The sequence below is a fragment of the Barbatula barbatula genome (assembly GCF_947034865.1).
Source record: "Barbatula barbatula genome assembly, chromosome: 20".
NCBI lineage: Eukaryota > Metazoa > Chordata > Actinopteri > Cypriniformes > Nemacheilidae > Barbatula > Barbatula barbatula.
Genome location: NC_136783.1, coordinates 18962972 through 18989631, shown reverse-complemented (window position 1 = coordinate 18989631; position 26660 = coordinate 18962972). Strand labels below are relative to the sequence as shown.

At 38.5% G+C, this 26660-nt stretch overlaps 4 protein-coding genes across 8 annotated transcripts; 1 reads left to right on the top strand and 3 right to left on the bottom strand.

The window, feature by feature from the left end:
• Window positions 1-778: 778 nt before the first annotated feature.
• ccdc50b (coiled-coil domain containing 50b) lies at window positions 779-12150 on the top strand. 4 transcript variants are annotated; one of them, XM_079482991.1, is made up of 12 exons: window positions 779-985; window positions 1738-1848; window positions 5168-5230; window positions 5314-5440; window positions 6085-6175; window positions 9165-9267; window positions 9357-9442; window positions 9604-9663; window positions 9876-9992; window positions 10078-10184; window positions 10266-10360; window positions 10439-11703. In XM_079482991.1, the coding sequence occupies exons 1-12, from the start codon at window positions 931-933 to the stop codon at window positions 10585-10587; spliced, it is 1164 nt and encodes a 387-aa protein (XP_079339117.1). In that variant the 5' UTR covers window positions 779-930; the 3' UTR covers window positions 10588-11703. The 4 variants fall into 4 exon arrangements, with proteins under 4 accessions (XP_079339117.1, XP_079339120.1, XP_079339118.1 ...); XM_079482992.1 differs by having other exon boundaries at window positions 891-985; window positions 10442-12150; XM_079482994.1 differs by lacking the exon at window positions 9165-9267 and having other exon boundaries at window positions 9314-9442; window positions 10442-11703.
• On the bottom strand, window positions 11697-16575 carry tnfrsf9b (tumor necrosis factor receptor superfamily, member 9b). The gene is made up of 7 exons (XM_079482995.1): window positions 15725-16575; window positions 15329-15448; window positions 13259-13393; window positions 13108-13177; window positions 12827-13005; window positions 12493-12618; window positions 11697-12403 (listed from the first exon to the last, which is right to left on the bottom strand). The coding sequence occupies exons 1-7, from the start codon at window positions 15858-15860 to the stop codon at window positions 12276-12278; spliced, it is 894 nt and encodes a 297-aa protein (XP_079339121.1). The 5' UTR covers window positions 15861-16575; the 3' UTR covers window positions 11697-12275.
• On the bottom strand, window positions 16092-22448 carry fam83e (family with sequence similarity 83 member E). Of its 2 annotated transcripts, none has more exons than XM_079482987.1 (10): window positions 22170-22448; window positions 21285-21780; window positions 20891-21037; window positions 19225-19349; window positions 18657-19091; window positions 18079-18132; window positions 17933-17989; window positions 17615-17837; window positions 17008-17184; window positions 16092-16772 (listed from the first exon to the last, which is right to left on the bottom strand). In XM_079482987.1, the coding sequence occupies exons 2-10, from the start codon at window positions 21750-21752 to the stop codon at window positions 16584-16586; spliced, it is 1875 nt and encodes a 624-aa protein (XP_079339113.1). In that variant the 5' UTR covers window positions 21753-21780; window positions 22170-22448; the 3' UTR covers window positions 16092-16583. The 2 variants fall into 2 exon arrangements, with proteins under 2 accessions (XP_079339113.1, XP_079339114.1); XM_079482988.1 differs by having other exon boundaries at window positions 21926-22200.
• Window positions 22449-23188: 740 nt separating this feature from the next.
• emp3a (epithelial membrane protein 3a (MAM blood group)) lies at window positions 23189-26487 on the bottom strand. The gene is made up of 5 exons (XM_079482715.1): window positions 26389-26487; window positions 25164-25252; window positions 24687-24789; window positions 24460-24600; window positions 23189-23735 (listed from the first exon to the last, which is right to left on the bottom strand). The coding sequence occupies exons 2-5, from the start codon at window positions 25239-25241 to the stop codon at window positions 23560-23562; spliced, it is 498 nt and encodes a 165-aa protein (XP_079338841.1). The 5' UTR covers window positions 25242-25252; window positions 26389-26487; the 3' UTR covers window positions 23189-23559.
• Window positions 26488-26660: the final 173 nt, after the last annotated feature.

Genomic DNA, 26660 nt, shown 5'->3' with positions numbered 1-26660 from the left:
GTATCAATTAATTGTTGCAGTTCTGGAGCACATTAACAATTAGTTACATTTAGTTTGATCATAAAATACTTTATGCTATTCTTCCAGTCAAAGGTTTGAGTTCAGCCACTTGATATCCATTTCTATATTATACATCCTTTATACAGTGTAAGAATTCCTATAAACTTTATAATAATTTAATGTTATTGTCCACTTTCCACTCTGTTCTGACAGCATGCATATTGTGTTGCCTATTTACTACCAATGGCACCAACAGCCTTTCCAAAAGATGTTACTTATATGTAGAAATAGTCAATTGTTTACAAGTTCAGTTTAAATGCAAATAAAAGGCTTGTGTTTGTGCATCATGATGTTTATGTTTTTGTGTACGAATGCCTCAACTTTTTAATATTGGCATTAAATAATTACTGACTATTTCACTGAGCACTGCTGTCCTGCAGTTTGTGTTAAATTTTATTGCGATGGTTACGGAAACAAAAAAGTATGGCACAGCCCCACCGAGAATATTTTTCACCAGCCGCCACTGTACATAGTTTACGACTAAACGTAGTGTTACATATTTTATTGGCGTTATATATTTCGTAAAACTACTTTTTATCTCATAATAAGAAACACCGCGTTAATGAACGTTATAGGTTTGCACTTGCCCAGTGTGTCCCATCGGGTTAGAAATACTACATGCTCACTGGGATCTTCACGCCCACTAGAACACTAGGGCCAAAAACAGGAAGTACGTCATGAAAGTAGTCAAGTAGTCAAGTGCAAAGACCGCAAGTGTGGGTATTTGGTTGCAGCCACAGTATGTGAGCGTCTTTGGGCAGTTCTTTGGATGACCAGCAGGTGGCGTCTGATGCACATGAGAAGTCGCATGAACTTTGTTTTGATTGAGAACAAAAGTATCAGACACACAAAGGAGAACTGGAAGAGTTCATGAGAGATGAAGAACTGAGGACGCGCATATCATGCATGACAGATCGAACTCTGGGTAAGTGTGTTTTTACCACTTTAACATCACGTTTGGTTTCTTTTCTTTTAAACTTTCTATTTAGACAGTTAAACTGCGGTATTTGTTTGTGTACATCGTTTAACATATTGCACGTGAAAGTTATGACAGCTGTAACTATATGTTGAAAACATTAAAAAAATTAAACTGATTTGTGTATTTTCTTATGTTATTAAATCGGTGCTAATGAAAAGTACAGTAACATGAACAATGTAATGCAACATGGCCTAGTTTTCTGTGCGTTATTGTGTTTTGTAGTAAACTTTAGTTTAAAGATCGTGTAAGTTATGCTCTTAAAGTTTAGAAACTTTAACTCATATTGCATTGAAATAATACACTTGCAAGCATACTAAGACTTTGATATTTATATACCTACTACATAAAGCATACTTTAAAGTATACTTTCACTTACTTGGGAATACTTTATAAGAAAGTATACTTAGGGTTGAGTTAAATGTATTGTCTATTTTATTGTTAATGATACACTAAACTACTTTCCTATTACCAAAATAAGTCCACAGTACTTGTAGAAATAAGAACGTTTGCCAACGTCTTCGTTCTCAGCACAATGTGTGTTATTGTTCCAGGGATTTGGAGAGATTAGAGTATGACTGGCACATGCCATTGAAGTCACACTGTACACGTCCAATATTCAACAGTGATAAAAAAGTCATACATAGGTTACACGTATTAAGATGATAGTTGTCATGTTTGTATGTGATGTGTCTCTCCAGAGTTTGGTCGTGCAGATTTCTTCATCACATCATGGGACTGTGAGCTCGGTGTGGAATCAGTCATGGCAGAAACTGACATTGACAAATCTCACCTGCTAGGTGTATACGACGGTGCGTTTTTATACATTTGTTCCCTCAAAGTGTCTGTATACATTCAGCATCTTTAAAAAAACTGACATCAAGTTCAAAGCAAAGATAAAAAATAAATGAACGTTGCAGTAGCAAACCTTTTTGAATGCTAAATCTGCAGAACCCTCACATAAACACGCACACGCATGATGAATTTGTGTTATGTCGTATATTGTCTAGCGGTGTTTGCTGTCGTGTATTATAAGAGATGAGATCAGCATTCAGGAATGTGATGTGAGACTCGGTCAAATGAGACGAGTGCTGTGTAGAGCAGATAAGAGCTGGATTCTATCCACCCGTGCTCTTATCTGGCCTGGATGAGCCCATGAGCTTCCCAGCGTTCCTGTTTCTTAAACAGGATTTGGGTTGAGATTCCAATCTTCTCCCGCTTTGGCCTGAAGGGCAGGAAGACGGCGCGAGGAGTTCAAGTGCAGGAGAATTTTGATGTACAAATGCAAAGATGCTCTCTTGTATACCATTCTATCCAGGGGCGTACCGGCCCATCTGGCGTTCCCGGTGGGCCGCTATCTTTTGGGCCCGGAACGGAGGCTCAGACGGACGAATTATAAATGCGAATGCTGGCAACATGAATGCAAAAGACACGCACAAACCACCCCATCGACAGAATTAACCATGCTACCCCTCCGTTACACAGACCCCGGCATGAGCAACCACCCACTGCAACCCCCTCGTCCACAAAACTGATCGAGGGACGATGTCGGACAATAAATACAGGGCCGATTTTTCATCCCAGTCCAGCCCTTATTCTCACCATTTGTTCGACTACTATACACTTAAAATCTAGAACAGGAGAATCAGGGAAAAACTTTTTTGGATTGGCATTTGTTGTCGGTCATATCGATCAAATAACTATTTCAAACCTTTGGACGTGACAACATAGGTGTTCTTCAATGTTGAAGATTGCTGCAAATGTTTGACAGCATCTTTTGCAGAGAAGGCAATCCCCAAATGCATTGTGCTGTCATCTATTCAGATATTTGTTGCGACTCTTGATCGCTGATGCACAATCCAAATGATATTAGATTTCATCTCAGTTAGAATGCTGGTTAGCGGGCTAAGTAATGTAGATGAATTAGAACAGAGCCTCTGACCTGGTTTTCTGAGTTCACAAGTGACCCACCCCCTTTAATTCACTGACGTATATTTATAGCTTCTGCTTCTGAACTGGCTGCCCGTGCCAAATATAGACAAAGAACTGCTGGAGTGCGACCGAGAGAAGAACAGAGCGGGAAGAGAGGACGAACATGAAATACTTGATAGTTTCATGCAGGGGTCCCGATAACTCTCTCTTGTTTTTGCCGCGTTCACTCTCTCTCTGAATAGCACCATCTGTTTTGCCTGTGGGCCTCATCTCATCTCAGGGGGGTCAAAAGACTCGGGTAGACCATGCTCATTTTACTCAAACAAACACAACCTTAACTGCCCCACACCTCTTCCTCTACGGCTTTCAGTAGAAATATTTTTTCTTACACCTTAAACATGTTGTCTTGGGTTTTTTTGTCAGCTTTTTTTATTCACATCATGTTGATTCTTTGAGCAGTCCGAAATAGTACACTTGTAAGTGCAGTGTACTATTTCAATACTAGTTGGCACTGGATTGGTCCACTAGTTTATAAAAGTATGCAGTACAGTTAACATTAAGTATGCATGTGATTTTCATGCAACTGTAATACAAGTGAACAAATACAAGCATACTGAAAGTATGCTGATAGCTTACTAGTTCAATACTTCTAGCACATTGTTTAGTTTATGAAAGCAACATCAAGCATACACTATGGTAAACATACATATGGTTTACTATTTATATTCTTTTAGCACGCAAGTATTCTCCCTAAGTATACAACGGTTCCTGTTTAGGTAATACTTTTCAAACTTGAAAATATAAATAAGTCTTGGAAGTTTTGGGAGTTTATTTCAGAGAAAAAGCAAAGTACACTGAAAGTATAGGAAGTAAAATAAATATGTAGTTTGAATTCAAAGAGATTAAATCCTCAACCTTTACATTTGAACTTCCATTGGTTTGGGGAGTTACACGTGTCTTTTGATAGAAAACCATGTCTCTTTATGACCATGTTTCCCTCTATTTCAAGTCTGCTAAATGACTAAATGTATTTAGTCCCTCTATTTCAAGTCTCAAACCACCTTCTTATTTTACCTTGCACAATATTGGTTATGGACTCACACAAAAAGCCTTTCTTCACGGCCTCTTTTAGTTTAATTGTGATTCTTCCTGCTTCTTATGAAACAAGCGTTTGTCCTGAGAGGTTGTCCTGCCCATGTCAGGTTTTCCATCTCGACTCAGGGTTTGAGTTTTTTTCCAAATGCATGTGGCAGAGCATCAGCACTGTTAACTTACCTTCTCTATACATGATGAACCCACACACGCATGTGGATGTACTGCATGCCAGTGGGCACAGTTTGACGAACAGACGCAGGCGCATCTATAAAAATGGTAACATTTTCATTGTAATTGACGATATATTGCTTTTTGAAATTTTGGTACATGTGTTATCTAATGTTTCATTGTGAAGGTCTTTGAATCGTGTCTTGATACACAAGCTATAATTAGATGGAGTGACATGTTTTGTTAGTTTGATGTTTGACATGCTTGTGTTGAAATTCATGAGCTGTTAAAAGCTCAGAGATTTTATCACACTAACTTCATAGAGCATAAAGGGAGGGAGGATGTTTTAGTGATTTAAGTGTTAAATGTACAAAGTTTTTGACAGTATGTATCTTTAGGTCATTGTTGTTTATTGAACTGTTAAATGGACGCGTTGCATTTGTTTAGCTGCACTTTTGGCAAGCACAGATTTCGTTCATTTATCAGACGTTATGCCTTTTTCCTCTGAGCTATACTTTTTGACCCAATTGGCTCAACAACAGTTTTTTTTTTTTGCGGCTCAGTGTTGGCATATTCTGTGTGTGTAATTCAACAATACAGTTCAGTTGTGGACCATCTGGAACAATATGGACGCATTTTGGTAGAGATATTTAATTAACAATGCAATATGCAATACGGCTATGCAATATGTATTTAAATATACATTTTAAATATCCATATGTGCAACATATTGACCCTTGAATGCCCATTTGTTTATTTTAAGTATATTTACAAGTAATATGCATAATGTTAACTGTACTATCGGTTTGCCGTTCCCGGTCAACTTGGGTTGGTTTTTTGTGCACCTTTTTCACATTAATGACACAAAAAGCATTGCTAAATGTTCTAGTAATGTCTTTTTAAAATCTTGTTGTTATTTCTGATGTTTTGTCACAGTGTGCCAGTGTTTCTCTGTGCTAGAGGACGGGGCTTTGGCACAAAGTCTGCAGGAGCAGGAAAGTGAGTGTCAGCATCTCTCCCATCCTTATTATACTGCGTTTAACAGAACCCAAGTCTTATTCATCTGTGTCATATCGTGTCAGTCGAGCAGTTCTACAGCACCAACATCCAGAAGAATCAGGCAGCGCAGACCGATGTCCGTCTGGCCCGGAGGCTGCAGGAGGAGGAAGAGGAACATAAAGCGGATCTCCATCGAGATCTACTGGAGCTGTAAGAATCGTCAGGGTTTGACACATGCGCTCATTCGTGTTGTGTAACTTGATAAGTTGGTGTAGTGTGTGATATATTGGCAAAACATTGGAAGCCAGGCCAAAACCAGAACTTTTTCAGCCCATTTTGACGCTAAAGAAGGTTTGTGACACGTAGTTCGTAGGTTAGTAAAGGGGATGTAAGCCATGTTAGTCATTCTGGTAGTTTTTCCAAAAACACTATTCAAAGCGTACATGCAAAATGGAGGAGTAGAATGTTTTTGCCTTTAAGAAAGTTGATTCACGGCTGGGAAAAAGTTGTTTCCCCTCATAATCTTCCACACACAGTTGATATCTCTATCAGCTCTCAAGATTAACTTTTATTAGTTACATTCATCTTAAACAAACAACACAGTCTAAAGCAAAGAGTACATGGTGACCCCAGACAGATGATGATAAAGAAAGAGTACAACCATGATGTTTAAGAAACACGGCGCCTCATGTTTTGAGCAAATTTGAAACAACGACCCCTCGTTCCGTTGTAATACCTGAGTGACTAATATAAAGAATACAATTAAATCAAAGCCATCAAGTTTGGATACGTTTTTCAATCATTTGTCTGGACTGGATAAGACTCAATATTTTCATTCTATTTCTGATTGTCAGTGAGGAAGAGGATTGCAGATACGCTCGGATGATTCAAGAAGAGCTTCAGAGAGGTGTCGAGGAGGCCAGGAGCCGAGAGAAAGAAGATGAGGTATCCTTTAACAGAACATGACAAAAATGATGTGTTGATCTGTATTGACTCGTGTTGAACTGCCTGTGGGAGTCTGATGGAGAGATAAAGGATAGAATAAGCACAAAAGACGCAAAAAAAGAAACAAGAATGTGACCTTTCTTGTAATTGAAGGCTCTTGCAGTCTGATATCCATTTGCCTCAAGTATTCTTTTATTCTCTGAACACGTCCTTTATTTAGTTGTCGGCCGGACATTTCTGGTGTCTGAAGTGCTAGCTATGTGGTCTCTGTTTTTGGGAGTGGTGTTCCAATGGGGGCGTTTCCGGGGTGACGAGGGGTTTGTCAGGGTGGAGGGGGACCACTCGTCTCGCTGGATGCTTCGCTAGATGGAGTCGTGGAACATTGAGGTTCTGTACTTGTGGTTTACGAGAGGCTTTCCAAAGCGCTCTGTGTGGAGCTTCTGCCCTTTGGAAAATGTCTTAAGGATGTAATTGTCTGTGGAGTTTTTAGGATTTTCCACATTTTGCCACGCCAGCCACAGTAAAAATGTATGAATTCAATAATGAAACACGACAAATGTATTGTTTGATGTTATTACAAATGCTTACATTTTTCTTCCAAATCTAAATTGTGAGCTAGTCTGTGTGCTTTATATTTGAAGAGGACTTTTGTCTTTTGTTTACTCAGGGTGTTGTTGTCTAATAAGGGCTCTTGTCATTTACTGTGGTGATGACCGTCATCCCGGTCAAGTGTTGGTAGTCTTGCTGTATTTGTATGTGTTGGTGTGTGCATGCAAAGCTAAGCCATGTACACAAATTGTCTTTATACGACTTTTTCTTCCGTGGAACACAAAAGAAGATATTTAGGAAAATGTCTCAGTGGTTCTGCGTTCATATAATGTTGTTTGGTTACCACCCAAATATATTTTTGTGTGTTCTGCAGAAGAAAGAAAGTCATATAGGATCGGAATGACATGAGAGGGAGTAAAGGATGAAAGAATTTTTCACTTTATACTTTCTGTGTAGTAACGAATTGTGTACATTTTTATGGGTTGCTGTACAGAATGAGTTTGTCGATGTGAGTTGTTAGGCTCTCAGTCAGTAAGGGTGGGCCGGTCGGGCTCGGCACCAGAATGGAAAGTCTTTCAGCGAGTGCCGCACAATGACAAATACCTCACCATGGTGCTGATTCACAGAAGAGGTCATGTTGATAGCTGGAGCTTAACTAAGCATTTATTACAATCTTTCAGTCTGCTTCAGCAGTAAGACCACACACACTTATCCTCTAATGTTGTGTGTGTTAGTGTATGATTGACGGTAATTTACTGTTTAATTACAAGAAGTTAAAGTATGAACTTGATAGTGAACAGCTTCATCTGTCTTTGATGAAGGTCAAGATTTCCTAAAAGCAAATTGGTACGATGCTTAAAAAAAATGATGTCTGTGTAGATGACTTCAGATTACATTTCTCATACTGTTGAACGGCTTATATTTTGTATATTATATTTTATTGGTTACATAAATTATATGAACTGCCTTTATTGTAGTGTTGTTTTTCATGTTATGTGTCATTAAGTGTATGATGACAGAAGATGTATTTATTTTGAGCGAAATAAAAGTGGTTAATTTTTCTTACAACACTGCCCCCTATTGGACAAGGGAGGTATGTACTGCTTTGTATCGTGGTTTGAGGGTTGTTTTGTAGTTAGTAATTCAGTCAGGTCGAGGGTTTCACATAAACATTAACTTCTAGCTTTTCTCTGGACTTTTTTGGGGATTTTATCCAAGTATAGTTCGCTTCCTGACGTTATTTCCCCTATTCAGCCGACCCGTTTCCTCCCGATGAAGCCGTTTCTGACATTTACGATAAAAGACCCGTTTTTCTTTTGTTTCCTCTTCTGGCTCTCTAGTTCATAAAGGGTCATGAAACTGGGCCAAGAGTGTCGCCGTCTCACGTGTCAGGCCCGTATGAAACCGCTGAGAAATAATGTCCACCATCTTTGTACGACACATTTAACTTGGGTTAAAGGGGACAGAATCAAGCTGGAATTGTTTGGAAAACACAGTGGTCGTAGAGGAGGAAGCAACATCAGGCAAAAAAGAAAGGCTTCTCGTGTTATTTCATTTTACATTTTCTCATTTAGAAAAGTATGTTTTTATCCAAAACACTTTGCCTTTAAAAAAACATTTCATAAAAAATATTGTTCCCAATGGGGTTATTTTAATTTTATATTCATTGTCAACAAATAACACAATACAATTCATATAATACATTTGTTGTGTTGTTATCTATAGTGTTTTGGGGGATTCTGTGGTTATGGAAACAAACCATAATCTGACACAATACAGATAAAATAAAAATCTCACTGAGCCCTATAACTGCTCAGACTGTTTCACAGCTAAATAAAGAGATGTTCCTCAGGGCGTCACATATAGAGCGAGTGGAGGTGTTTGTGAGTGTGTGTGACCTGTACTTTCCGCTGGTCTGCGATCTGGTGGTTGTCAGTCTGGTTTTGAGCACTGTGAAGTGACGTGCTTTTGTGTGAGTGACACCGTGATGGAACATTCACTGCCCACATCAACACCTCTGTGTTATCTTAAATTGTCCTCATAGTGAACAATAGTGACAACCGACTCCTTCGCTAGATACAAAACGTTTATAAATCAGCCAAATCATGATTTTCTCAATATTTCATGCTGTGCACATTTTTCTGTGAGGGTCATGTAATAGAAAAAAACACGAGTCTGTGAAATGACCTCAATAATAATGTTTTTTAAATCTGACGGTTTTCTTTGGAAACATTTAGGGATGTCCTAGTATATGTATTGTTAAGGGTTTGGGAATGGCATACCCCTATATAGCTTAGTAAACGTGTTTTTGGTGTTTTTTTATAACATTTCTCTTTCACCCCGTGTAATAGAATCACTTTACCAGTTGTGTGTCAAAAGCAACAAAAACATAACAAGTGAGAATTTTTATTTTGAAATAATATTGTGCTCTTCTAAACAGGAAATAGCTAAGCAGCTACAGGATGAAGAAGAAATGGAGATGAGACGCCAGAGGGCTGCAGCTGGTTGCCATGACGACAGCTGTGCCTCTCCTCTGTGTGAAGGCATGTTTTGATGCTATTTTTTGCTTTTTCTGCCTTTCTTATTTAGATAGTACAATCACATAAGGACAGGAATTGTCTCTATCTCTCAGGGTTGGGAATTTGGGAGCAGGTGCTTCAGGATGCTGAACTGGCCCGTAGACTTCAAGAAGAAGAGGATTTGCTGCCACACAGAGAGGTTCAAGATGATCTTATATAAACTGTATCGCAACAATACTTATTCTGATTGCCATACCCGAGATTTTCTTTGTATAAATGTGGGTTTGTAATAAATGAAAAATATGATCTTTTCCAAAACCAATAACACACATTTTTATTTTTGTGTCTTTGGTTGCATAGTTTCCTCAGAGCTCGGGTTCGGAAGTGGACTTCACAGCAGCACAAGTAGCCCAGGATGAGGTAGAAAAATAAATAAATACACGGTCACACATAAATACACCTTGTCCAACCAATACATTAAATGTTCAGTGTTTTGTCAGTTTTGAACCATATATCTCATATTTGAATGGTTTAATTTAACCTGAGCAAATATTGTAGAAATGTCAACTTTGGACATCACTTTTGGCAACTTCTGTAGATGTGATCTCAGCCATGTATGAATGTTTTATCAGGAGATCGCACACTACATGCAGCGCCATCAGAGGAGACTCAACAAAAGACCACAAGATCTAGAAATCCAAGAGAGACCGAGTGAACCAAGAGATGAAGACAACACTACAACCAGGCAGGTCTGAATGAAACTCTCCCATCAACACTTGCTTTCACACAAGACTATACAGATGGTCACGAAAACTGTGTTCTTTTCCATTTCAGGCCCTTCGGATGTTAAGAGAGAGATTAAACTCAGACGGACTGCACTCGCCTGTGGAAGAAGACTTTACAATTGAAACCCATCTACCAAGCCCATCATGCACTGCACTGTACGCCACACATTCTGTCACGCACACACACAAACTTCTGTTTCTCGACATGTATCTTGACACCTTGTTTATCTCCCTCAGCCGATCGCAGCACATGCACAACATCGCTGAAGAGCTGGACCCAACATTTAAGGCGAGAAAGCGTGAGAGTCAGATCTCCACCAACTCTCCGTCAGGTACAAGCGCACATTTAGATCAAAATAAAAACCTCAATAACTGTGACATCAGAAGTCATTTTTGTTCTGTTTTCTCAGCAGGTGTGTGTCTGGCCCCTCGTAACCCGCACAGCATCTTTTACGATTACCTGCCGGAGCCCAACTTCGTACCGCCGACCAAACGGCAGAACGATAAAGCGGGGCGACACAAAGCCAAAGACAAGAGAGAAAACTGCAAACAGCAGTGATGGTCTAAATAATAAACTCATGTTGACCCAGACGTTTGTCTTTTGAGTGTTACGTGTATTGTATAAACAGATAAAGCTGTTAGACTGAATAACAATATAAAGAGGGATTCATGTTTCATAGTCGATAAGTCTGTGTTTAGTCAAAAAGCCATCTGTTGATCATGCATCTGGTGCTTTTTTTATTTTAATGTGTCATCTTATTATCATTGGGTAATGAAATGTTCTGACTTGATGGAACTTATTACAATAAAATAAGTAAACTTCAAGATAGTTTTTAGTAAGCGAAGTTCAAGAATACTGAACTTGTACTATTTCAGTACTACTTAGGATTAAATTGACACACGTTTTAGCTTTTAAAACTGCTTTTTAGCAAGTCTATACTTCAAGTGTGCCAACCCTGTTTTTCTAAGTACATAAAATATGTCTGAAAGTATGCATTCTTTATTTTTAGTTTAAAAACGTATACTAACAGCATACTTGACGCTGGACGCTCATAAAGCAAACTCTCTTCATTAAACTGGAAAAATGAAAAACTCCAATCTTTTATTTTCAGTTTGATAATGGACACAATATCTTTAATATGTTTGTATATTTACTCGCAGCTTTTGCATTATATTAGGATTTTTACTTTCAAAGAGTTTCTTAACATATTTGTTTTTAGAAATGTGTGTTACGTGTTTTCAAATTGTAACAGGAATTGGTATTGGGAAAAACGTGTGGTCAGGAAAGCCCTCTGCATTCATTTACAAGAATTTGCACAGCCAGGTTTTTTAAAGTTGGAAATTCAGTGGATTTGAGAAGATGCTCTTCGGGGGAATTCTGATGATGTTAAATGTATTATATCAAACATGATGATGTCACATCCTGACAGCCTACAGTATTTCAGTCCACAGGTCTCTGCACCCCCCACACATACCCCCACACATACACACAAACCCTTTGTTGAACACGTGTACATGGCGAGGACATCAAGAACACATCGTTGAAAGTTTACAGCTCATCTGTACTTCTAAATATGTATTGATGGAGTTTGTGTGTCTGTCGTTTTCAATCTACAGGTATGCAGTTAACATGAGTTACGTCTTCATAATAAAAGACCCCACCTATTTGGAATCTATATTTTTAAGACTTTTTATTTGGTTTACATTGTCTTAATTGTACATAAGAAACAAATAGGATTTTTGTACAGTAGTAGTCAATAGAATTAAAAAAATATCTGATTTTGAGCGCAACATCATTGTTGTGAATGTTTACCCAATGACCAAATATATATTGTTTCATGTATAACGGAAAATCAACATCATTTTTTCTTTTTCCATTTTTTAGTCTTGAATCTACATTTGTGCCAACCACAAAACATTTTTCAAAAAGCGACTTATAGTTAGTTATAAACAAATCATGCTGCATTCATCCAAAAAGATTCGCTCAAATAAATAGTAAAGAAATCTTACATACAGTAGTCACAGATAACAACAGTTGTTAACATTAAGACTTTACACTTATTCACGTTTTTGAACTTGGTTGTGCTGTAGTTCATGTTATTCTACATTAAAGCTTATTTTCATAATCTACCTCTTCAATTATTTCTCATTGAATACTCACTGAAAAGTGTCGAAAGGAAAAGCTACAAAGTCATTTTTGGTCACGTGTGAGCAGCTACACAATAGTGATAACGGAGTGAAACACTTTCATCCAACTAAAGGCATGGCCTTGTCTTCTGAGACCAGCGAGGACATGGACGTCTGACTGCTGGAACCGTGTTCCTGCTGTGGAAAACAGAAACTGCATTCTTCAGGTTGAGCTGTCCGAGTCTCTTCTGTTGCAGAACATCAACCATGTATGTTAGAAACCATGTGCGTGAAGATTACATGCATATATAAATAATAGCTTCAAAAGTCCATTTACCAGTTTGAGCTTTCTTTGTACCCGGGGGTTTGTCAATGGTCTTTCTTTTCCACTCCAGGTACAGGATTGTGAAAATGGGTATCATTATACAGATGAGCCCAAAAGTGACTAAAATAACTATGACCTCTGTGGAAAATGTAAAATAAAGTAAATCACATGTTCTTATTGATATCTATTTACTATTGACAATGTGTGACCCTTGGCATCCATAAAGTCCCTCTGCAAAGCCAAATTGTGTGGCGACCCACATAGAATATGTGTCTGTATTTTCTGATATGAACATTTAAACATGTAAAAACGTTAAAGTAAGAATCTGTCTTTCTGTCATACGTACTGCTCTCTACGGGGACGCTGCTGTTGTCTGGTGGAGATATTAGTGGTTTTTGATCTGACGGTGATTCTGTTGGTGTGTTATCTGGTGAAGTGGTTTGGTCTGGTTGTCTTTTAGGCCCACAGACTACATTTGACACGGCCGTTCCAGAAAAAATAATTTGGTGGTCTGGCTGTGTACATCTGTGGGTTGAAAGACAACTCGTAAGCATGGCTTGTAATATCCAGTGTTTATAAAAAGTAAAACAATCAGATGACATTAGACAAAAGAACAATAAGTCATACTTTCTCCACATAATACAGGATTGATGAATTTGGTCATTGTATGTTCCTGGAGGACATGGTTCACACTTCCCTGAATTCACAGAAGATCTCGTGGTCAGATTTTTGTTATTAACATGAAAAGATATGTTAGGTATTTGTATGTCAGACTCACTGCCTTTAGGCTGTTGTCCTTTGACACACTCCTGGACACAGAACGGACACTTCTTATCCCCACAGCGGAAACCGTGAGAGCATTCACAAACCGTATCACTGCTGGCTGAACATTTCACTTTCACACGCATCATACCTGTGTTCCAAAAAATGAAGAGAGCCCAACTTCATAACCACCATGAACTACATGTTTACATTACAGATGGGTCAATGTAAGCAGGGGCCTAGTGTCCAAAGCTTTTTCCTTTTGTGTACGACAGACAGGTTCTCCTCAATCTACACACACATTTTGATGAAATGTTGTCCTTATTCTCTAGATTCTGTACATTTTTAGAAAGCAGTTAAAACGTCTCAACTCTTCAAGACTTACAAAAAGAATGTTATTCAAGCGTGCTATTAGTATACATCTGTTAACCTTTAAAATAAGAAAGTAGGCCTATACTTACAGTCTACTGTGCAGGAAAAAACCCAAAATTAAACTCAAGTGTCATTTTAAGAATATTTGGCCTTGTAATCGATCTATACTTGGATATATAGATTACAGTGGCGGCTGGTGAAAAATATTCTCGGTGGGGCTGTGCCATACTTTTTTGTTTCCGTAACCATCGCAATAAAATTTAACACAAACTGCAGGACAGCAGTGCTCAGTGAAATAGTCAGTAATTATTTAATGCCAATATTAAAAAGTTGAGGCATTCGTACACAAAAACATAAACATCATGATGCACAAACACAAGCCTTTTATTTGCATTTAAACTGAACTTGTAAACAATTGACTATTTCTACATATAAGTAACATCTTTTGGAAAAGGCTGTTGGTGCCATTGGTAGTATATAGGCAACACAATATGCATGCTGTCAGAACAGAGTGGAAAGTGGACAATAACATTAAATTATTATAAAGTTTATAGGAATTCTTACACTGTATAAAGGATGTATAATATAGAAATGGATATCAAGTGGCTGAACTCAAACCTTTGACTGGAAGAATAGCATAAAGTATTTTATGATCAAACTAAATGTAACTAATTGTTAATGTGCTCCAGAACTGCAACAATTAATTGATACAAAACATACATACAGTAATATTAGCAAACACACTATTAACATTTTTTAGAGTACCATATATAACTGAATGATTTTTATGCTAAGGTCAACTATATACAAAGAAACGTGTGTGTGTGTGTGTGTGTGAAGCTACGGGAGAAGCCGCGCATATACTGCTTCCCTTTTTCGCTAGCCTGCTGTTTGATTGAGAGGTCAGGTTGATCTGGGCCCAGCTCTTTCACCCGAACTTTCTCCGACAAAGTTCTCCTCTCAAACGGATCTTGGAGGAGAGATTTCACCGAGTTAGGGTTGGGTCTTGGAGGAGTAACGTCCGCGCTCGCCATTGTCGTTTAGTAAAAATGGCGCCCCTAGAGCCCAGTCGTTATTTTATCAGGGCTTGGGGCGATAAAATGATCGCCCTTCTTGGATTCTATTTAAGAACGCTGATTGGCTAAATTTTATGTCATACATTCATATCTTAAATTAGCAATTGGCTTAACTGCTACATAGACCCGCCTCCTTGGGGCGCTTTCTCTATCGCCCCAGAGCTGATGAAGCGGTCAGACAGGCAGAGGAAAGGTTGCAAATATGATTTTGTATCATATTTTACATGTATTACTGGGTGCATTCCATATTTAAAACACACAAATATTGACATACTGATGTTTTTCTCATTATTATTACTATTTTTGTTTTAATTGTTTTAATTTTTTTTTTTGTGGCTTAAGGGGGGCGGCGCCCTAGCGCCCTCTATTGGCCGGCCGCCACTGATAGATTATGAGAATACTTGGTTTGTAGGGGGGTTTTCGTATTTTTTAATGGAGAGTAGCCTATCGAATACCTTTTCCCACAGTTCTTTAAAATGCGCTTAGCTAGTCAAACATACACATACTTAAAAGTACAACAGTATTAAAATAGTACACTTACAAGGAATCTATTAGTACACTGATGTTAGTAAACTTACTACGTAAAGCATACTTAATAAAATATAAAATGTTTGTACATTAGTCCAAAAATACTTTACTTGTGCATTGAGTACACCTGAGACAGTTCTTCTGACTTGTATCTGATATGTAGGTGTCATTTCCACATGGAGCACACAGAGCATGCGGGTCTGGACCACAGTTATCGATGAGATGGTTTCCTTCAACAAACACACAGATCTTTACTATAAATGAGTATTGACAATGAACTGTTTGACTGTTTACATACTACGTACAGTATACATAGCACTCCAAAGGTAATGCAAAGTATACCATGTATTGCCTTGATACATGTTCTGACATCTCCCCCTTGTACACTTTGTAACCTGTGTTTTTTATGTTTCCAAGTTGTTTCTTAAATAAACCATAGCCTGACTTTTACTTTTATTTATTTACCCATCAGCACCAGTCCCTGTATAGTCATTTTACTCACTCACCTGGGTTGCATTTTTTGCAGCACACGTCTGTGGAATCCTTTTTCATACTCCAGTCCTGACATTTAGACTCCACTCCATGTCTTACAGCCAGAACCGAGAGCGCTAGGAAGAACACCGGTCCATGGAGCAGCATCATTTTACAAGCAAACGTCCAGCTGATAACTCACATGCGTCTCTGAAGAGAAGTGCTCACGATGAGATCTTCTCCAGCAATGAAACTTGTTTAGGGGAGAAGTGAAACCACATTTGTAAGTTCCGAAATGTCATGTTAACACCCACAGGGCGCGCGAACGCAGGCACACACACACACACACACACACACACACACACACGCAGTGACTCATTTGTATTCGGTGTTGGTTTTTTTCATAAAAGCTGAATGCTTTAATTTCATTTCTCAATTTCACAGGGAAATATCACAATTATGTGAAACCATTTTTGTCTTAGTCTTCTTACGAAAACTTTGTTGACGTCACAAAGTCCTTTATTTTTCAGTCCCTCAGCTCGAGCCACCTGTCATATCGGTTTCATCAATTGTGATGAAAAAACAGTAGGTTATATATAACCATATTAAACAGAACTCTTCAAAACGTCTTATTTCGTTAATAACATATAACAGTAATATCATATATACTTTCATATATGATAAGTCCACCTTGTTTTTCAATTTCAAATGTAGCAAAATAAAAAAAATCGTCTGTCATTTCTGGTGAATTGAATTCTGGTGAAGCCTATTTATTCTCAGAAAGCAGTAAATCCCCCTTTTACCAGCAGCACCAGTTTATTACAGTGACATTTACATGTATTTAAATAGGTGGGAATTATTTTAACACTGGTGATGTCATTGTCTGAGGTAACATCAGTGCTCCTCCTCATTTCTGTGGCTTTTATAGCTAGACCTCCATGGCTCCCTCTGCAGGCCGAGGGCGGAGCTTCTGAACGTGGGCGTGAACACATTGGGCATGGTCCTCAAAAATCCAGATTTCACCTCATCGTTGCGCTTCTTCATCAGTGCCAGCGCTGGCGTCAGAGGAAGATGATCACAATTCTAAAAAAGAAAGAAAAACGGGTCATTTTAGTATTTATTTGATTATACAATCTTACATTTATTTTAATCCATTTATTTAATTTTCAAAACATGTACAGTAACTTTTTGGCATGTACAGTAACTAGTCAATAGAAAATTCAGAATTGTTTTAAATGTAAGAACTTTTGATGTTTGTGTACTTTGTTTTCAACATATCTCTTAAATAGACAACAGGCGTCAGGTGAATTTCTCTTACAGCGGGTCGAAGATTTGCTGTGTTGTCTGGGCGCTGGAGGTCGAGGGTGGACTTGCTGAACCCGGATGTGGGGCCAACGTCGGTTTTCTGCTGTCTAGTGGTGCCGAGTGCGTTCCTCCTCTTAAATATATCATTCAACGTGCTGAAAGTCTTGCTTCGTGACAGTTCTGATGACTTCTGTGAAAGAAACAAAACAACAAATGGAACAGAAATATAAAAAACTATTATCGGATAAATATACTGTAGCCGTACGTGGTAAGCAGGTCTGGACAGATCCTGTAAATAATATGAATACTCTGACTATTTCTGAGATGTTTTCTTCTAGTTTTTGCCTCCCTTAACACTTCACTTCAATAACTTAACCCTGGTTTTACTATAGGCTAGTTACCATAGTTTCAGCATGATATGTATGATATTTAAGTTGAAATAGTATTTTGAATTAATTAATGCTTTAACATGACTTATTTTCAGAAATAACCAGTCGACATTTAAAATAAGTTGCAATTGGTAACCGTGAACAGTACATTTCGGTATTAAAGTCATGAGATTCATTTGTTAGCCATAAACATATAACTTTTCATATTTTGTATATTTGTTTTATATTTACCTTCAGGTTAGGTTGTGTGGTTCCATCTTGGTACATAGCGTCCCCTAAAACTCTATCCCTCCCAAGGAAAGGCTCTCGTCTGACAGAGGGTCCGATGTCTTCCTCTGAGCTTATATCTGATCTGTGGGTACGCGGTTTGTATAAAGGAAACCTCTCTTCACTTTCGATGGTCAGCGGAGGAGAACGCCGGTTGTATGTGATTCTTTCAGGTATTTGTATCGGCCTGTGAATGAAAGACAAGCATGTCATTGTGAGCTTACATCCATGCAAATATTTGTCTTTTAATTGACCTATTTACCTAAATCTGTTAATATTTACCTATTTACTGGATCAATGCCATGAGGGATCTGAAAGTCTCCAGGTGAAAACAGTCGCCTGAAAACACAAACAAAGACGTGTCTCAGGGCAAAACATACACTTAAGAAAATACTGTTGGCTTATTAATCTTGTTAAGTGATACCAACCTTGACCTTTGATATTCTGGATGCCTGAGGTCAGACAGAAACATTGAACCTAATCTGGAAGAAAGATGAGAGTAAATCAGTGTTCACAAATGTATATACTGATGTTGTCACAAGACTTTTTATGAGATGTATCAATTTCGGTCTGTGTAAATGTTTCTTTCTTATACTTACTAAACAAGTAATATTTACTTATTTTTTGTGTTTATTTGCGCAAGTTTTGAACACACTTTTTCAAGTTAAAAAAAATACATATATATTTTACTTAATTCTTTTGTTCAACACACTTTTTTTAAAGTAAACTTTGCTTTACTGTGTGCAAAAGTTGCACAAATAACACAAAAGATTGTGCAGAACAGTGCAGAAGGGCAAAAATTATGACAGACAAGAAAAAACGAATGTCTAGTTAATAATAACACTTATACATGGCACACATTACAGTAATAAATGTGTTTATTTTTTAGAGACAAAATCATAAAAAATAGTGCAACATTTGAACTACTTTCTGTTTTCTTTTTTTGTTTAAAAGGAAAAAAAATTCACACAACACAACAGTTTCCAGATAACTTTTCATCACGTACTTGCCCTCCTCGTGATGTCCAGGCAGAACATTTGGAGTAAACTCATTATATGGAACATCCCACATTCCCGGATGTCTGTCCAGGATCATAGGTCGATGAAAGAACTGCACCTCTTCTACATCAGGCAAATAATCTGGACTGTATGGGAATCTCTGGATGACCCCCATAGCCTCCCAGTCCAAGAAGAAGTCTGTCGGTGGAGGCGGAGGACTCGCCACAAACTCTGTGAGTTCGATCTTGGCGCTGCTCAGATTCAGAGGCTCCGGTTTACAGTTGCTTTGAGGTTCATGAGCTGGTTTATCAGTTATACACGTGTCTGGGATCGGGAGCGAGGCGGCGTAGAGGATCCGAAACTCCTGGTCAAAAGACTCCACGACTGGGCCGCTCATAACGGTGACGATCTGACGGTGCAGGTGAGCATCAGTCCAGGTGAGACTGAAAAGATTAGAAAGATTTTGTGCCGCTCTTTCAATGGTGAATTATATTTAATGTAAATCATACTTAATTTATTTGAATCACCCTCGGAGAATGAAGAATGATTTTAATCTTTAACAAAATTGTGTTTTACCTGTAACTTCCCAACATCACCGTCTCCAGATCCACCAACACGAAGTTGTCCTTCATCTCCCCGACCACCATCTTTGTGTCACGCGACAGGAATCTTTTACCTCCAAGAACACGCACCCTGATGTTCTGAAACACATTTATTATAGACGTCTTTATCCAGAGCAATGAGACCATTTAACATTTTGTCAATGAGCTAACAATAACAGTTCACAAGACCGTGTTTACAAGTACGCAAAGTATACTACTTTTAAACAAAAAAAGTACTTAAAATTACATTAATTGTATTAAGCATTATTTACTTGACACTGAAAGAAAAGTCTAAATAGCTATATTTAGTTTATACTTGTACACAATCTTTTGATAGATATATACTGAAATATATACAGTATATCCATTCAATATATATAAAATGAAAAGTATACTTGTTGGAAAACGAGTTGGACGTATGGCGTTGTATTTATTTTCTTGATACATTCCCCCATCACTCCAACTTGTTTCATAAAGTTTTTTAAAAGTCTGGATCCCTGTTTCGTAACAGGGATCCTATTCCCTGTATTGGGCAGTTCTCCCGTAAAAGCGCGGCAAGGCAAAAGAAAAAGCCCACAAGAAGGAGCCAACCGATGAGCATAGGAATACCCGCTTATCAAGATTGGCTGCACTGCGTCAAGATTGGTTCAGCTGCATCTTGTTACTCTTGCAATAGGGAGAGAAGTTTGAGGTGTGTTTGTTTATTGATGGCATTACAGTGATGGATGTTATATGAACGGTGGATATAACGCTATATTTGGAGATCGTTTGAAACTGATAGATGGCGCGGTCCAAGTGCTGAAAGGTGCCGGACAAGAACCGCACGTGGTAAGTCAAACTTAGTCAGATGTTTGTTCTTTGTTGGCTATCACGTGTAGGTGCATAGTGTAAAAAACAGGGAAGGGATTCATGCGATGATGTGTTGTGTGCTCGTGCTGTAGTTCTGTCCCACTGCCAGTGTCCAGCAGCTCGTTATTTTCCGGAAATAATTGTACAGTTGTATCTGGATTTTTTTTTATTTGATAAAAACCAAATACTGTTAGAAGATACAACGTATGCAATACTAACATATAGGTACTCCAGATTAATATGATATTGGCAGAAACTGAGTGTGTTACCGTATCTTTAAGAATTTTTTTTATGAAAAAGAGCAGCTGTTTCATGGACAGTGGGCGTTTGTTTGTATCCATTCCACCAAGCACATTAAAGCCATCTGTACTGGATGAATGTAGAGAAACCTGTTCACGTCAGCTTTGAGAGCTGCCTCAACAGCTCCTCAATCACACTGGGAGAGAGAGAGAGAGAGAGAGAGAGAGAGAGCGAGGGAGCGAGAGAGCGAGAGGGAGGATGAAGAGTAATATATGGCAAGTGATTTTGTAAGGTGTGTCCTGTCTTTTGTTTCAAGGAGCAGCCTGGTAAATCTAAGTAATGTAAATGTCAGTTCGTTTTTTAAGGTGTGCACCATATTTTTGCTAAAGACGTGTAATGTTTGTGGATAGAAGCATGCAAGAGTACTCGAGGATCTTTCTGAAATCTGATGCACTATGATGTATTTGATCGAAAAAGGACAATCATTAGAGTGATGATTATCTTGTTTTTATGTTGTGTTGAGTCGATTATTAGAGTATTTCTCAACTCACTGCATGTTGAAGTCGCTGTGGAAAGCAGTTTTCCTGCACAGATCTTCGGTTGAGTATGATGTACACCGGTACGCCACGGGATGCTGCATACTGGAGGTCAACAATCACAGAACAGTCCGACAATCTCTCCGTTACCACGGCGATCAGCTGCAAATTATAATAGATAAACATTTCAGACTTTGAAATAACCTTTTAAGTATACTCTCTTAAAAATGCTAAAAAGGTTCTTCACAGCGATGCCATAGAAGAACCATTTTGGGTTCCACAAAGAACCGTACAGTCAAATCTCTTTTTTTCTTCAGATGTTAAAGGTTCTTTATGGAACCAAAAGGTTCTTCTGAAGCACATTTTTTTAAGTGTGTAATTAAGAATTGAGATCAGCATCTGGCCTTACCTTCGTGGCTCCTTGTAAAAGTCTTCTAAGAACCTCTCGTATGGACGGCCCACCTTCTGTGGGAGGGTTGGTGTAAACATTAACTTGGCCCATATTCATCCAGCCGTTTCTCTCCGGCCATCCCAGCTCCAAGCACGGTGCCGAAGTGTCCGACTGTTCGGGAAAATAGCGTCCAGAAAGTTCATTCACCTCAGAACCGACCTGCTCCTCGCCAATGCCATCCTCCAGCTCCGCATCGCCATCTTGATAGTTTTCCGTCCACCTGGAGATCTCGTTCACCTCCCCGGGTGTGAGGAAAGGTCCGATTTGCTCAGCGTTGAGCTGGCTGTAAAAGGCTTCGGGCCCTGAACTGACAAGACTCTCCACACAGTACCTTTCAACCTCGGAGTGCTGGTAGTCTGGACTGGATGGTGCCAATGGAGAAAATATGACGTTCTCATTGAGACTTTGCTCTTGAGAGTTTGACATGTTTGGCTGCTTCAACCTGATGATGATTCTAGAAAAGCAAAATTACATTATAAATCATGCTGGAAACAAAGACTGCCAGTGGCTCTGGCGTCCTTGACGAAAGAAGTTGGTAAATGATTGAAATAGTTGAGGTTCTTCTTCACGCGGTGAAGGCGTTTAACCCCTGACTGTACCGTCAACAGAAAAGCACAACGGCCCATGAAAGAATCATCGTCGTAGGCCTCGGTGAGCTTTGAAAGAGATCACCATTTATGAGATCCTTCCAAAGTGTAGTCCTTCAAGAACCTTTCTTAAACGTTTGTATATCCATATTTGATGAACAAAAACGAATCCAAAGTTCACGTAATTCGCGATAATGCTGCACAAACAGATCACAGATTGTGTAAGAGAAGTTTGAGCTTCGAACAAATAACTCACCTCCTCCCTGTCTCACTCACACACCCTCACTGGCCATTGATCGTTCCTGTCAAGTTCTGACAGATCGCTGTCTGCAGGTCTCCTCCCATGCTCAATCTGGTGTTGAGTTACTCTCCGTCACAAACCACGAAATCCTGAACTGCTCTTGTCTTGAGTCATCAAATAATGGGCTTCAAACGTCCGTCCCCAAAAACAAGAAACCCTCTGCTTGCCCTGGCCTCCTTTTTCCCATCGTGTCTCATTGACTGCAGATTTCTGGCTTTAGTAAACACGCTGAATGTCTCTCTCTCTCTCTCTCTCTTTTTTTCTCATGACTGGTTCTACCAGATGAGTGAGTCTTCTCTAGGGAACAGGGATCGAGACCTTTTCTTTCCTCTAAGCTAGAGTCAAAGGGGGGTGAGGCTAAACCCACCCACCCAGTGGGCTCTGTTTTGTTGTTTCATTGCATTTCAGATTATAATTGATATAGTTTTGTTTAACGCTCAGCCATGTGCAGACAAGGGCGTTGCAATCTGCATGTCACGTGGGAGCGTTTTTTAATCCATTAAATGAGCGATGAGTTCACATTTTAGTCTGCAGGTTCTTATCTGTGCATCACAAACTTGTGTTAAAGTGTTAAACAAACTTCGTCTAGATTGGATCTGTGTTTTCAAAAGCAGAAAATGTTTGGAATGTTGACATGCTGAAAGGTCGCATGCGTTCAAGCATATAACCGCAACCATTCATATTTATTCAACGTTATGTGTAGTGGTTCCTGTTGTCATGAATTGTGCGTGAAGGTTGTTATTAAATGACACAGATCTAGTCATAATTATTATGTAAATCACTTCATACACAGAGTACACCGTGACGCAGTTGATACCTAACAGGTTACCTGTGAACACATGTTTATCCACCTGAGCTACAACATTTTGTGGTAAGATTTCTTTTGCATTCGATATGAAACGATGAATCTGACATTTGCATAAATATTTTGCTAAGCACACGTAAGAACATGTAATACACATAAAACTACCGTTCTGCTTTAAACAAATTGTTTTATTAGGTATAGAGACTGCAGATGTTTATAATGTAAAACAATACAAAAGATAAAATGACAGGTTTTGAGTGAATGATCTGAATAAAACCATCCATACGCAGTCTGAGAAAAGAGTAAAGTATCTAAATCCCATTTGACTATCATAATCTTCAGAAGGAACAGTTTCCCACTATGGGAAAATACAGCACGTCTTTTTATCAAAATGCAGCAAAGCAGGTGTCCTGGTCCTACAAACTAAGAATTGGATAATAAATTATAAAAATGGCAAGCCACAAACAGGTTCTAAAATAAAGCTACAGCTTCATGTCATTTCTAAAGCAAAGACATGTGCTACATGTGCATGAGTGAAAATCAGGCCCGTTTGCGCAGGTGGACATAAAGGGCTCCACTAACAAGTAAGAGAGGCACACAGACCCAGGCCAGTATGTAACAGAAACCAAATCGACCCATCTCAAGCTCACGAATATCCTGAAGAATCTCTTTCCTTTGAAATGTGAAGATAAGCACAGCTGCAAATGCTGCAAAACCTGCATGAAACCAGAGAACATGATATAACTGTGTGAAACTGAAGAGTGGCCACAAGGTGGCAGCACAACACGATATTTATATAACATGACAAATCAAGCTGTGATATGATATGATATGATATGATATGATATATGATATATGATATATGATATATGATACGATACGATACGATACGATACGATACGATACGATATGATATATGATATGATATGATATGTCTAAGCACTAAATAAATCAAAGAAAACAAAGCAATACAAACACAATATGTCACTAAAACCCAGCTACAGTTTTTTATTCAAAAGAATTATCCTACACAGAATGTAAAGAACATTCTTTAAGAATATAACCTTGATATCTCTCATATCGACTGGACATGTTAACGATTGAAATGTTTTCAGATGCCAATTTCTGTTGTTATTTTTATGTAAAATCATTAATTTTATTAATCATCATATTTCTGATGTCGAACCATAACCTCATATTTCCACGTTTTATAAATCATAATTATTTTGACAACACGATATATAATGACTTAAAAACATGTTTTTCAGGTTTCAGTTTAAAAGCAATCATATGAATAAAAACGTAAGTACTGTATCTATCATATTCATAAACACGCATTACCTTTTTTTAATTGCTATGATGACTTTAATGCTCTCATAAATAGATTATGCAACTTTAGTCTGGATTTCACAGACGGTGTCACATATTTATAAAAGTTACCTGCAAACAGCTGACATAAACCGGTGAAGTAGAAAAGACCTCCCTTAGACATAGTGAAGAGCTGCCCGAGAAACACCATGAATGAGATCGAGGACAAAACCACAGACAAGATCATGAGAGCCTGGACTGACTGCAGCCATTCTGAAAGAGAGAGAGAAAACTTTTCAACTTTACATTGAACTACACTCAAATAAATGTTATTTTACATGAGTTTGTGTGTTTCTTACCACTCTCACTGGCTGACGCACACATCCAGGTTTCACTGCTGTTGTCAAAGATGCATTTATACCAGAGATCTGTGTTCTCAACATCTCCCCAAGACCACCAGGACTGAAACAACGAACACATTACAGTATAGCACCTTTATGGACAGTTTTCGTGTTACACAAATCACATGTTACGAGACTAATCAAGCTAAACTAATGGAACTACTGGAAAAATGTGAATGCATGAAGCTTGTCTAATTTGATTTACTTTGCATGATAGCCGATCTTTGCATCTTGTGATTCATATTGATCAATTTACAATATTGCACAAAAACATCTCTGACTACAAAACGTCACATTTCTTGTCCGTTTGACATGATGCTAAACTTGATGTGTTTGCTCAGAGAGTAGATTCATATCTACCGAAAAAAGTATTGAATGTTGTTTTTAAAAAAAATAACATTGAGTGACAACAGAGTACAGTGAGATTTGACTGACCTTCTCCATGGTGGCAATAAACAGCATAGCCAGAGTGACCAAATGCAGAACGGTGATTGACATCAGCAGGAACGCCATTTTACTAGATCCTACAGAAGAAACGTTTTTAGTTGAAAATAACATCTCTCACATGGGAAAAGGAGGATTGTTTTGGGATGTAATCTGTGTTTCTGAAAGGCCTCTGATCTGCCTGACATCAAGGAGCGCTGTGTAAACATCTCAGTTCTCTGTCCCAGAGCACTTCTATCTGATAGAGAAAGTCATCTCATAGGCCATCTCATACATCCATAAGATGTCAAATGAGGGTCTCTGCCCTCAGCTCAAGGAAAGATTTCCAGTTTATTTATTCTGGTTTGAATGACGCCATGGGCAAACAGCATTATTTCCGGGCAAACATTTAGGACTGACGTGCAAACTTTTTTCGTGCGCCGTAGTGTTACTTCGCTGCCATCATGGCTAAAAACAAATTTTCACCTCACCGCGAGGAGCTTTTCCATTGACATGAGATGAATGAGAAGAAATTAAAACGGATCAAAAACGGCTTCTGCTCAAATTTCTTCTCCTGCAACAAAACGTCCATTCATGACTGAGCACCGCGTGTCTTGTTTTGACTAACACGCTGATGGAAATTTGGGAATTACACAACTTGTAGAGCCTCCAAACCCCAAGATTCCACACCCATGTCACCACTGTGTGTTGCTACTTGATGAAAACTGTGAGCATCTATTTCCAGAGCAGATATCAAGAGCTGGCTTTAATGAATTACATTCTTTAGCTCTGTTTTACGTTACACTGACCCATACATCCTTGTGTTTACATGGTTGCTATATAAAAAAACAGGACATCACAAGTAGTTTCAGTTCAGCTTTTGTTATTTTTGGATGAATAATGATTACATAATCCTCTATGGTAGGTCTGAGATCACACTTTTGTCTTTATTGTATATGTATATTGTGCATTCATGGGTGTGTACAAACAGTACATAGACAAACATACATGCAACTTATAGACAGCCCGTGCCTACTGTAGATATCTCTTTATATGTGTTTTCTATATTTTTTTCCCCGAACCTATAATCCACGAGAAAATAGCAGATTCTGCCATCAACACAACAAAAGTCTGAAGTGTATATAACAACTGTTGTTGGATATGTAATGTTACACAGTCTTCACAAAGCATCTTAAGGTGGTCAAAATGCATTTAAAAATGTAAAAATGCAGCTTACCTTGTGTGGTCGTACCAACAAAAACTTCTCTGTGAGGTCTTGTGTTATTCCTGCTTCTGTTTAGCCGACTCCTCCCCCTCCTCTCCTCCACACGCTCACTCTGTCCGGTTGGGAAAAGCGGTCCAGGGAGGAATGTGGGCTCGGTTAGAGGAGAAGTTTCCTTCACAGCTCCCCAAAAATGGGCGTTGTAAAAAAAAGTTGGTATCCACCCAAACCCTGGGAGAAAAGTCTATATTTACCCTTATAGAATTAGGCTACATGATGCTTTTGTC